Source organism: Mytilus edulis, chromosome 4 (assembly GCF_963676685.1).
Source record: "Mytilus edulis chromosome 4, xbMytEdul2.2, whole genome shotgun sequence".
Lineage (NCBI taxonomy): Eukaryota > Metazoa > Mollusca > Bivalvia > Mytilida > Mytilidae > Mytilus > Mytilus edulis.
Genome location: NC_092347.1, coordinates 5,163,084 through 5,175,681, shown reverse-complemented (window position 1 = coordinate 5,175,681; position 12,598 = coordinate 5,163,084). Strand labels below are relative to the sequence as shown.

The window sequence follows — 12,598 nt, the reverse complement described above, 5'->3', positions numbered from 1 at the left end:
GGAGAAGATTTTTTAAAGTTAGCAAATATGATGAACAAATTGTGAAAAATTGTCATTAAAGGACATTTACCCCTTAAGGGGTCAATTGACAATTTTGGTCATATTAACCTATTTGTAGATCTTACTTTGCTGATCATTTTTGCTGTTTAGAGTTTATTTTCATCTATAATAATATTCAAGATAATGACCAAAAACTGCAAAATTTCCTTAAAATTACCAATTAAGTGGCAGCAACCCAACAATGGTTTGTTTGATTCATCTGACAATTTCTGGGCTGATAGATCTTGACCTAATGAACATTTTTACCCTCAGTCAGATTTGCTCTAAATGCTTCCGTTTTTGAGATATAAGCCAAAAACTGCATTTGACCCCTATGTTCTATTTTAAGCATGTGGAGCAGGATCTGCTTACCCTTCCGGAGCACCTGAGATCACCCCTAGTTTTTGGTGGGGTTCGTGTTGTTTATTCTTTAGTTTTCTATGTTGTGTCATGTGTACTATTGTTTTTCTGTTTGTCTTTTTCATTTTTAGCCATGGCGTTGTCAGTTTGTTTTAGATTTATGAGTTTGACTGTCCCTTTGGTATCTTTCGTCCCTCTTTTAAGTAACGGCGGCCATGTTTTTTGACGGATCAAAAATCGAAGCACACACTTTGTGCAGGATAATCTAAGGAACAATCATTTTAAGTTTCATTCAAATCCATTCAGTAGTTTCAGAGGAGAAGATGTTTGAAAAATTGTTAACGACGACGACGACGGACGCCAAGTGATGAGAAAAGCTCACATGGCCTTTTAGGCCAGGTGAGCTAAAAATGGGACAGATAGACGGTCACAGGTAACACTTAATACATTCCAGCAGCGCCTGCATACGGAGTTTATATCTCCCAATTAAAACGATATTCCCGGGTTTGTATTTCCTTAATAGAGAGTTGCTGCTCACAAGGAAGCTATTAAACCACGAGTTCCAAACTGTGAAGTTGAAATCATCCCTTTGTTAAATTTACAGACGCCATCACGAGTTGTTTAACCGTTAGGAAATAACCGTTTCACATATGATATCGGATAATTTCCTTATGTCTTAACTACAATCCCCTTCCCTTTTCGCGAAGGTGACCTACCGAATTAGACTATTAACCAGATTTGTAATAACATAACCAACACGACGGGTGCCACATATGGAGCAGGATCTGTTTACCCTTCTGGAGCACCTGAAATCACCCTAAGTTTAAGGTGGGGTTCGTATTGCTTAGTCTTTAGTTTTCTATGTTGTGTCATGTCACTATTATTTGTCTGTTTGTCTTTTTTCATTTTATTAGCCATGGCGTTGTCAGTTAATTTTCTATCCATGAGTTTGACTGTCCCTTTGGTATCTTTTGTACTTCCTCCTTAATATACCCACTGCTTGCTTAAGAGGCAACAGAGGCATACACTTGACACAAGAGATATGTTGAGTTGATCTTTTACTCTTTTGAGAATACAATAATCAAAATCAAGACATAAAATAAAACATTTGTCATAAATAATAACGAGAATTGTGTTAACAATATTTATTTCCATTTTACTAATAACAAACAAAATTTATGATATTACAATAAAGGCACATGTCTATGAATTCACAGATAATTCTACATATACAAACAATAAATCCATTATATTATTGAAATGATATGTCAGCAACTAATGTTTGAATTTATCTGAGCTTTTTTTACAAATGATTTAATGAAAATTTAAAAAAAAAGTTAGTAATTCAATTTTTTTTTTCATGTCATTCGTTTCTTGTCCAGTTAAAAATTTTTGTGGTTTCATATAAAAGTGTATTTCATTGATATGGTTAACTACTTTTAATTTTTTTTTTACATTGGAAATTTGTATATTGTTGAAGGTTTTAATTGGTGTGTAATATTTAATTACAAAGTCCACAAAAAGTTAGAACTCCACCTAAAATAATGACTTAACAGTATAATTTCTAATATAAAAATGTAACCACATGCTTATTACATAATTTATGGTGCACTTTAGTACAATTTGAAAATCGACAAGACAGGAAACTTTGAATATCTCTTGATCAATTTTTTTTCACTCAAGTGGAATTTTCTTTAATATTTTACTACAATTTCAAATTTGTTAAATGTTTATTCCCATCTTTTAAATCAATATTGCATACAGAACAAAATCTGCAATAAATTATGTTTGCACATTTTCACAGGTAAATTATATTCATCTCATCTGACCATCTGATCCTTAACAAGGATCTTATTACTTTTCCTTATAAGGAGAGAAACATACAATGTCTTAACAGTTTATATAATATTGATCATAGTAGTTGAAGGGGAAAAAATAAATACACACTGCCTCTCTTTTGGGCAATTTCACAAGAACATCAATGATTACCACCTAAACTCTATGTTATAAACTTAATGTACACATTTGGAGGAGTTATTATCATGATTTAATTAAATTTCCCTTTATGTTACACCAAATCAATCAGTCTATCTGAAATCAATTTGGTTGTTTTAGATGGAATAAAAAAAAAAGAGGTAAAACTTTCTTCTTTATAAAGGTAGGCTACCGTTAAAATTTGTGAATTCAGCACTTTTGTACATAAAAAACATACCAGAATCACAGTTAAGAATGAGGTAGCCTTAAAGACAAATTTTAGCTGCCACTTTACATATAAATGATAGGCCTTTACATATATTAAACACAATTTCAAGGAACACTTAACACTAAGGTAATTAGCAAAGGTCTATTTCATAAACTAGAAGCTGAAATACAAATTGAACAGTTAGAATACCTTATAATACAATAGGTCACTTAAATCAATTTCAGCTATAAATCCTCCCAATCTTGACTACTAAACTTATCTACATGTATGTGTCTACTAGTAAAGCAATGATTAATTACAGCATCTATTTTTCTCTGACATCTACATTTATATTGCGCAAGTTAATTAGTAATGAAGACAATTTTTTCCATTTACTGAGTATGCATATTAATACATATTTGTTATCTTCAAATATATTTGTAACTCAATTGTCTCCAATCAAAAACAGGGCATTATTGATGAACAAAGAATTTACCGACACCTTATCCAATAAATACATAACATTAAGAATATTAAAAGCCCAATGAATATATACATATTTTGTGTATTCTAATTATTCTAATTTTCATTCAATGAATATCAAGCGTTTATCTTGAATAAGACCAATCATGTGTATGACAATATGTTATTTTCAGCTGCAAATGATTTTCAGTAAACAGCAAATGATTTTCAATATACAGCAAATGATTTTCAATATACATTTTGCAATAGCCATTTAAGAAGACAAAAAAATACCCACCCATTACTTTGATACACGAATATTATATTTTCCCATTATGTTCAAATTTCATTATTTTTGGCTTTCATCAGATAACTGAGAGATATATCCTGCTTAAATAGGATTCCAATCAGTATCTTTTCACAATGAAACAACATATATTTAGTCCAGTTTCTCAATCAAAAGATGCACACAGAAAAGGAGAGAGAAAGGTAATACATGTCTGGATTCCTCAAACACCCATCAAAAATAGTCCAATAGTGATTTTTGTTTCTCTCTATATGACATATGACCTCTGTCTGATAAAGCTTCCATATGCCATTGTATGAATGCTTTAAAATCTATAAACTGATTAATTTGGGTACATTCAAATAAGGAATAAAAGATGAACTTTCTTTTGTTTTGTAGATTTTCCTACTACAACAGTTACATTTACACACTGTCCACATGTATTTTATCAACCAGGTCAACAGATGTATTGGTATTCATTTGTATAAGGTCAATTGTTATCAGACGCAGCTCATATGATCATGATTGAAAGTGTAATGTTCTATGTGGGAAAGGATTCTGTAATGTTCTATGTGATAAAGGATTCTGTAATGTTCTATGTGATAAAGGATTCTGTAATGTTCTATGTGATAAAGGATTCTGTAATGTTCTATGTGATAAAGGATTCTGTAATACCAGTGTTTTAGATGATATCGAATGATGTTAACAATGTTTTATGGACAAAAATGGTTTTCTTATTGTTGATTTGCTTTATTGTGACCAAACAACGAATTTTTACATTAAAAAACAGCCTTCTTTAACTTTTGGTGAAGCTAACTAAATAATAAGCGGTGAGATTATTTCTATCTGTATTCTTTAGTATACCCCTAATTCTATTTCTTTTAGCAGCCTTTCCTTAACACTAAACCTACCCAACAAAGACCTTACTAATCCCAAAGTTTAACCTTAACCAAAACCCTAGAGTACTGCATTGTCTAAAGTAAAAGAAGGCCATTTATACATGTGTATGGTGAGCAATATAATCAATATATTTGAGCAACTAATCATATTTTATGACATTTCATAATTGAAAAATAAAATGTGCAATATATTTATTAACAATTACAAGATTTTTTTTATTACATGTATTTTCATTTGATGGAAAAATACATAAAATGGAACACTTATACAAGCATGATTTACAAAATGTATACTAAAACAATAGATTGACAATATGCTGGTCGCACTTAACAATTTTCTCCTATATCACCTAAAATAAGGCTGGTATGCTGGCCATACTTTTTTCTGGTGGCTCGTGGGTACACAAATTTCAGCAAAAAATTAAACATTTATTTTTTTTATTACAAATTTTATTTATTACACTTTTAGTTATTACTTTATGATATGGTACACAAATCAACCCCAAAAAAACGATTCGGTTTGGCCCCAGATGACTTTTAAAATGTTTATATCATTGAAAAAGCCGCAAATTATCTCCCTTTGATGCAAAAATGACATTTTTTGGCATTAAATGTGAATTATCTTTTTTAACTCATCGGTGACCTATATTTTTTATTATTGTTTTCAAATAGGCTGAATATTCAAAACTTATTCAACTGCACATTTAATATAGTTACAAAATAGCCAATCACGGATAAAAGTGTATGGACAATGTAATCAGGCCTATGTTTTATTTTTGTACTATCAATTCCCAGTTTACTTTCCACAGCAGTCACTGAGACTCAGACTGAGGGGCCGCAGACTGAGAGAAGGTATTTTACTTCGTATCTTATCACCTATTTTCCTACGTTAATTCTAGGAGGAACCCCATTCCTAACTCTTTAAATATTTAATTTCCTTTGGGTCAGTGACCATGACTCCTTTCCGTACACATTTATCGGTTTAAAATGCAATCGTTTTTAATATAATCCAACATTTATTGACAGAACGAGCTAATAGTCGACATGTTGTTTTGATTCAGAATCCACGGAAGTTACTTCCGGAAGGGAGACAACTCGAAACGATAATATGGAAGACTCCATTTCACCTGAAGGGGTGTTCTACGATGAGGATTACATTTATTTTAATTTAAATGATGCATATGATTGAATATTATGCAACAACAACAATCTTTAATAGCAGACATACATAGAAAAGATCCCATGAGTTATAAATTAATTAATTGATAGGAATCCAGAGCAACCATTCAATCTAAAACCCCTTGAAGTTAAGAAAACTATACGCATGCACATAGTTTCCAAAACTAACCCTGGAAAGAACGTATGGAAGTACAATCTCAAATATCAGTTTCATAAAGGTAATATATAAGAAAAACTCCACTTCAGTTCTCAAATGACAGAAATAGATTTATCGGACTTCAGAGAACTCTCGCATTTTATCAAAACTGGGAATTCCCTCTGATGTGTTTCTAAATTTACAAAAATACTAAATATAAATACATGTACTGCTTAATTCTGATTTTCCGTGTTGTTTAAAACAAGCATATAAGTCAAAGGAATTATCAAACATAAAGATTATGAAAAGAACATTATAGGAAAGTTGTTTAAGTTCAATCCCTTTGTTTGTTTTTACCTTTTAAAGCAAGACAATCATAAGAATCTGAGATGTTCCTTAATGTTTAGAATAAAACAATTGACGTGAGGGCAATGCTCTGAGACACCGGTATAAGTATACAGATTGCTTGAAGGCAATCGTATCCCAAAAAACAATCTTTAAAAATTTCAAACTTAAATCTTAAAAAAAAAAAACATTTTGAGGTACAACTATCGCAATGTTTTTTAACGTGAGGACAATTCATGCTTTGCAAATTTAAGAGAGGGCATACGACCCTGCCTAAATCCACCCCTGATAATTTCCTTTTTGCATTGCAGTTTAAAGATTTGTTTCTTTTGGCAACAAGATATAAGGTCAAGAGGACAATGTATCACATAGGTAAACCATAAAGTATTTTACTTTAACAAAATATGGATTTTCTAACACTATTTAAAAAAATTAATTAAAATGCTTATGAGCACTGAAGGATACAGATTGCTTTAATTGTGTAAGGTAAATTAACACATAACATTCAACTGCAATGACACACATTTAGGAAATATTTTTAAAATTGAGTTATATTCCTTTGTTTTTATTTTTGAATAGATTGATTGATTCACCATGCACAACTTATGCAATTTTTAATAGGATAATTTTCTTGACAAGTATAGATTTACACATGCCTCGAGACACATGCACATAATTTTGTAACTTGGAATATCTGAGTTTATATCATACATATGATCGCTTGACATAGACATGTATTTAATCTAAGAATGTTGACCTTACTGCACTATAAATTGTTTTAACTCTCATAGGTGTAGATCAATGATGCTGGTTAGGTATAGCTTACAAGCCAGAGATATAAGGGTTTTGAATGCATTTAATAAACTTTATACATCTAATGTTGGCAGAACAGCAATATTACTATCCATATACCTAAAGTCATAATAGTCATGATAGTATAGGCTTGCAAGTGAGACCAAAAATTAGCAATTCTGAAATATCTCATGATTACTTATTAATGGTTGACTTTATCTGTACAGTTTCTAGAAATTCATAATTTCATCATTCATGTGTTAAGATGCAAAGGATTAACTAAGATGGGCACATTATGTATTCATTCATTTACACATGGGATATTGACCTACAATTAAACCAATGAAATAATGAGCCTATAGTTCATTTGTGTTTGTTGGATACTCAATAAAAGAAAATCATACTGGGTAAAAAGTCTAATTCAAACAGAAAATCATTTAGACTGAAATAAAAATTGATAACATCATGAACAAAGAGATATAAAAGTTTCCACTCCATTAATGAGAAAATCATACAATTTATAAATGGCTTTTAAAAAACCTTATTGATCTTTTAAAATATGTAGCTAAGCTGCAAGGTAGAAAAAAAGAATCATTTAAATTAATTCCTAAAAAATATTTACAATTGATAATCTATACCAATATTTCGAATATGGCAGTATTTCATGATTAAGATTTTTAACCGAACTGGAATTTTCTCTATACTTTCTTTCATATTTTCATCATTTTATTTTATTGGGGAGGGGTGAAGGAGAGGAATACATATTCTCTGCTCCCCCTAATATATTCCTTGTTCAGTAACCCTAATGGATTATCCTTTTTCCTTTCTTTAAATTTCTTAATAAGAGAAAAGAATACACATTATAAAATGATCCCATGGTGGAAAACAATCTACTTTTACTCGCACTTAAATTCCTGTTCTATATACATATATCTATATCTAGATATTTACAGTAAATATTTTACTAAAACTTTTACTTCAATATTGTATTTAAAATACAATTTGTTTAAAAACACCGGATTAGCACAAAATTGTCAACAAGCTGATTATCCTCTATAAAACAAGTCTAATAAATAATGTCTATAAATAGTAACAATGTTTATAGAATTCAAAGACAAGTAACAAAGCATCTCCGTTGTTATTCTACATACATAATTAAAAATCTGTTATATATGGTCAATTCTTAAATAATATGGCAAAACAAAAACAAAAATGGTGAAAAGCATATAAAGCAATCACCATGGAAATAATAAACTTGATAACATATACCATTAATTATTTATTGTTGATGACAACTAAGACATGTCTGGTGTTTTTTAAGATTTCAGGATACAGTAGGAGTTGTATATCACACATAATTAGGAACTGTTGTCTGCAACATCATAAAATAAACACCTTAAAAGTACATAACTGTTTTGAAGAAAATGATTAGACTTCATGACGGCCTTGGTTGATTTTTTTCAGCTGTGTTTTATCTTATATATAGATTAATAAACAGCTGCAGGTAAGTTGGGAAAGTTTGACCTTTAATATTTTTTACTTTGGTCTCCAAAATAATGTTAAAAAAAAGATTTTAGCTAAAGAGTGAGATGATAAAAACACCTAATAAAAAGAACTGTGTGTTAACCAGTTATTACATTCTTTTTAGTTTGCTTTCTTATATGTTTTGAAACATTAAAAGAGGAGCGAAAGATTACTTAACCTAGCATACAATCAAGTTAGTAATGTTTACATCACAGTACTAGTTGGGGTCATCTTTGCAGTCAATGTTTTAGTAATATCGATTTTAGTCAATAAACACAACAATTCAACGTTTAGGAAGTACAACACTATATGTCTACGTGTAAATATTTAATTGCAGGTATAGGACAATAATCAAACATTTTAAGAGAATATCAAATTTATTTGTAATCGTCAAACTATGCTTTTCTCTTTGTTTCTGATTCTATTATATTTTCCTACAATGTATGTATATTGTATATATATATATCCTTATCATTTTCAATCTTCAATCTTTTGGTAGCTTATAAAATGATGCATGATTTGTTAGAATGTTAAAAAAAAAACAGCCCAAAGTAATCTTGTGAACAGTAAATGGGACAAGGACTTTTGGCCAGCCATAGTCTTATTTATCATTACAATGTCCCATTAGAAAAAAATAGCAAATTTTCACAAATAATTTTATGGAGGCGAATTTATAAAAAAAATAACATATAATGATAGAATTCCTTCTGTCACTGTCATAACTGTATAAAATTTATACCTATATCATATATAATGCAAAATATAAATTAAAAGGAAAGTTGATAAAGTTCCAGAGTTTATTTATATGTTTATATGCCTCTCAAGGATGATACCATAGTATCAGTGTTAATCTATTGATAGCAGTAAAAAGTGAAACTACTACAAGTACCTAATCAACATCACAAGTTAGTGCTACTCACAAGCAAACCCCCCAAAACAATGGCATCAGGACCTAGAAACCACATCTGGTGTCTTATATTAAATCCTGGAATTGAGCTCAAGCATATTGAGGAGGAAGAAACTGCTGTAAAAGGTCAGGTGTGGATCAAGGATTTGAGGTAGGGTGAGGGAAACTAATGTTGTTTTATATATCAATATTTTTCTGATTTTAGAGAGGTGTCATCTGCTCCTCTCATCTTGCCTCTGTCAGTTATGTTACTTGTCAAGTTACACCTGATTTGATCATATCAATTGATATTGTGGTTAAGGATAAGGAGTTGCAAAACATATGAATCTTTCCTTTCCTAGTAATGTAAGGTGAAAGTTTAAAAAAAAATAACACTCATATTACTGTACTTGCATGACTAAATGATATTATTGGAAAATCCATGATATATGGTATATTGCACTTAAAATTAAAAAAAAATTAAAAAAACTTTAATCCCAAATATCAAGATTTTTAGTATGAAAATATGAAAAAGATTAATAAAATAGAATTGATATATCCAGTTTTAGACATGAGTGAATTTGATATTGCTTTAATGTGAAGTACAAGCTCCATTGATTTTACATGAATCACCCACCCGCCCACTCTATGCTTTTAATTTTTCTGCACTCAAATGATATATAACTACAATAAAAATAAAACCTATGATTCACTTGAATGAGCAAGTTAATCTGCATGATGTACCTTTTCCTATAATCTAATATTAACAAGATACAATCTGTGTGGGTTAGAACAAACAAATATGTAACAATTTTAATCATTTCCAGTACAGATGTACTTAAGATATAAATATTTACAAAGGCTATATTTAGCATGACAAGTACATTTCATAATGTGCAAACAGTGTGTCACCTACATAGATGTACTGATAAGAGTCCAACCTAAATTAAGTGTTATCCCTGACACCCACCTAAACAATTTCCTAATTCTTCGAATGTTCAATGAAGCAAAGCCTAAAGGGCATGTTACATTTTTGTTAATTGACATCAGTAACTAACATTAAATAAAAAATAAAATTTCCTGAACTAGTATTTTTAAGTCAATTTGTTTAAAGTACAGATCCTGTTCAGTCCAAGCTTTGCAGACAAGGCCTTAAGTGACTTTAAAGTAAACCAGAAGTTAAAAATGTACAAGCTGATATAAGTCTGTGAATTAAAGACTTGCATTTGAAAACATTGCCTTTATTAGATATACCAGTACTGCTTAATCTTTGTCCAGTAGCTTCCATACAAAGTATACACTTAATGAAAAGAAAAAACATTTTACCAATATGGTAGTTCAACAAAGGCTTGTTAAATCTTTAACAATTAAAAAATATTCTTTAACAAAAAAAAAAAAAAAAAAACGTTTGTTATGTTTTAGTATTTAGAAACTGGCAAATGGCAAGTCTAGTTCTTCTTGACACTGTCTACTCCTATCAACTACATTAACAGCATACTGATTGTCAAAGTACATTATGAGCAAAATGGAAAAAAGATGTATAAATGTTGTTTCCATGGTAAGAACTGGTCAATGTAGAGGATCTTCTAAAATTGTTGATGTGATCATAACTTTATTAATAAATTCTTCAAACCAGTCATTTAACCTTGATCAATGAACGGTGAAATCTTGGTAAAAACCCTAACTTGGCATATCATTTCACTAAGTTTACATACATGTATTGATGAATGCGTTTCTAGTTGATGTGCCCACAGTTTTATTGAAAATCTTTTTAAACCTATAAATTTAACCTGGAACTTGACAGACAGTTGGACAGACAAGTGAAGGAATGGACAGATTGACAGACACAAAGACAGGAATAAATATTGCCTACTTACCAACATATTACATAATGGTATGTGGGGGGATTAAAACATGTCATTAGTTTCTGTGGGGGCATTAAAACATGTCAATAGTTTCTGTATTTACAGAGTATACTTATGAAAAATAACTAAGGAATGATTATAACATCAGTAACAACAAGCATATAAATATACAATCAATAACTTCATTTAAAGGAATGATTAAAAAAATAGACTCAATTAAACATGTCAAATGGACTTAAAAAAATGATTTTTTTTCAAATCAAAGTTAGGCTTTACTTTATATCTCACTGTGATGTATATTTGTAAAGAAAAGAACTATTTAAAGTGCAACAAAGCTATACACTAACTGCAGATAAAATGCTCTGGTGCATACCTGCAGTATGAAGACATGAAGTGTGATAAAATTTCAGTTCTTAACAGGCTCTAAGTTTATAACTTTGTTTTACTGAATACATAATTGCAAGAGTTCAAATTTCATTCAGAATTCTGTGAAATTTGTTTATTCACATGCACCCATATAAAAATAATTAGATGTGGTATGATTGGCAATGAGACAACTATCAATATAGACAACCTTATACATGTACATAGACATCTGGGACTTTTATATCAATAATTAGGCATTAGTGATGTCATCAATATTCTATGAACCTTAATACATACAGCCTACAACAGCTTAAGATAGGTTCAAAATTTCCAGCATTAATGGTTCTATCTTAGATGTCTCAACCTGAAGAATTATTTTAGCATGATCACTGCCAATCTTCTTTAATTCTTGAATTTTACGTAGAAACACAGGAAAATAGATTTGAGCATACTCAAAAGAGATCTTATACTCAAGATAGCTCTTAAGTAATACAATGTATCTGTTTTGTATATCAGAGACCAATTGTAAATTCTTTAATCCCACACTTTCAGGATTAAAAACAATAATGGATTGGATTATTGCAAACACAGTAATATCTTCTTTACATGTTTTCTTCATCTCACGGCTAAAGTTTGTGTGAGTTTCGTACAGGTCAGAATAGCCTGTAATATCTTTTAAAACTTTGGCTGGTATAAGTCCCGTCAATGTTCGCCATCCTTCTTGTTCCACGTCAAAGAAGTAAACAGAGCGTAACATTAACGACTGTAAAACACAGGATTTCAGTGCAGTTATCTGATCTTCTTGACTCAACTCTTTAAAATCCTCCATTAATTTAACAAACTGTATCAACCTTCTAACTGCTTGTTCTGATGTATTGACCAGATCGTTTGAATCTGTATAACTCTCAGTGGTTAAATTTTCACAGTGATAATTTGCCATTGTTGCAGCATATCCATTGGTTAAGTGCTCACACAGTTCTGCCTCCCTCTTTGACAACACACGACATAACTTTTTCTCAATATCAAGTGCATCTATATCTATAGCAGGTGTGACCACTGTACTTGTTATGTCAATCATGCCGTCTGGTGAGGGGGTACAATGACCTGAGGTACTAGTAGCATACTGACATGATTGATCAGGTTCTTGGTCCATTGGTTCGGTTTTTATTAATGTTGTCAGCGATTCAACACTTTCTTTCCTCTTTTGGCGATTATGCATCACTTTAGCCATTCTCATTTTTCTTTCGTTATCATCTACAAAAATATAATTATCAAAT

The 12,598-nt window shown here is 30.5% G+C and overlaps 2 protein-coding genes across 7 annotated transcripts in view; one reads left to right on the top strand and one right to left on the bottom strand.

Annotated features, from left to right (window-relative positions):
* Window positions 1-12,598, top strand: part of LOC139518784 (uncharacterized) — a 310,064-nt gene that overhangs the window by 32,846 nt on the left and 264,620 nt on the right. The gene's annotated exons all lie outside the window — the stretch shown is intronic.
* LOC139518791 (thyroid hormone receptor beta-like) overlaps window positions 1,530-12,598 on the bottom strand; it is a 43,163-nt gene continuing 32,094 nt past the window's right edge. For all 3 annotated transcript variants that reach the window (XM_071310351.1, XM_071310352.1, XM_071310354.1), the window contains exon 4: window positions 1,530-12,575. In XM_071310351.1, coding sequence (XP_071166452.1) covers window positions 11,632-12,575 — 944 coding nt within the window. In that variant the 3' untranslated portion in view covers window positions 1,530-11,631. The remainder of the gene's footprint in view (window positions 12,576-12,598) is intronic.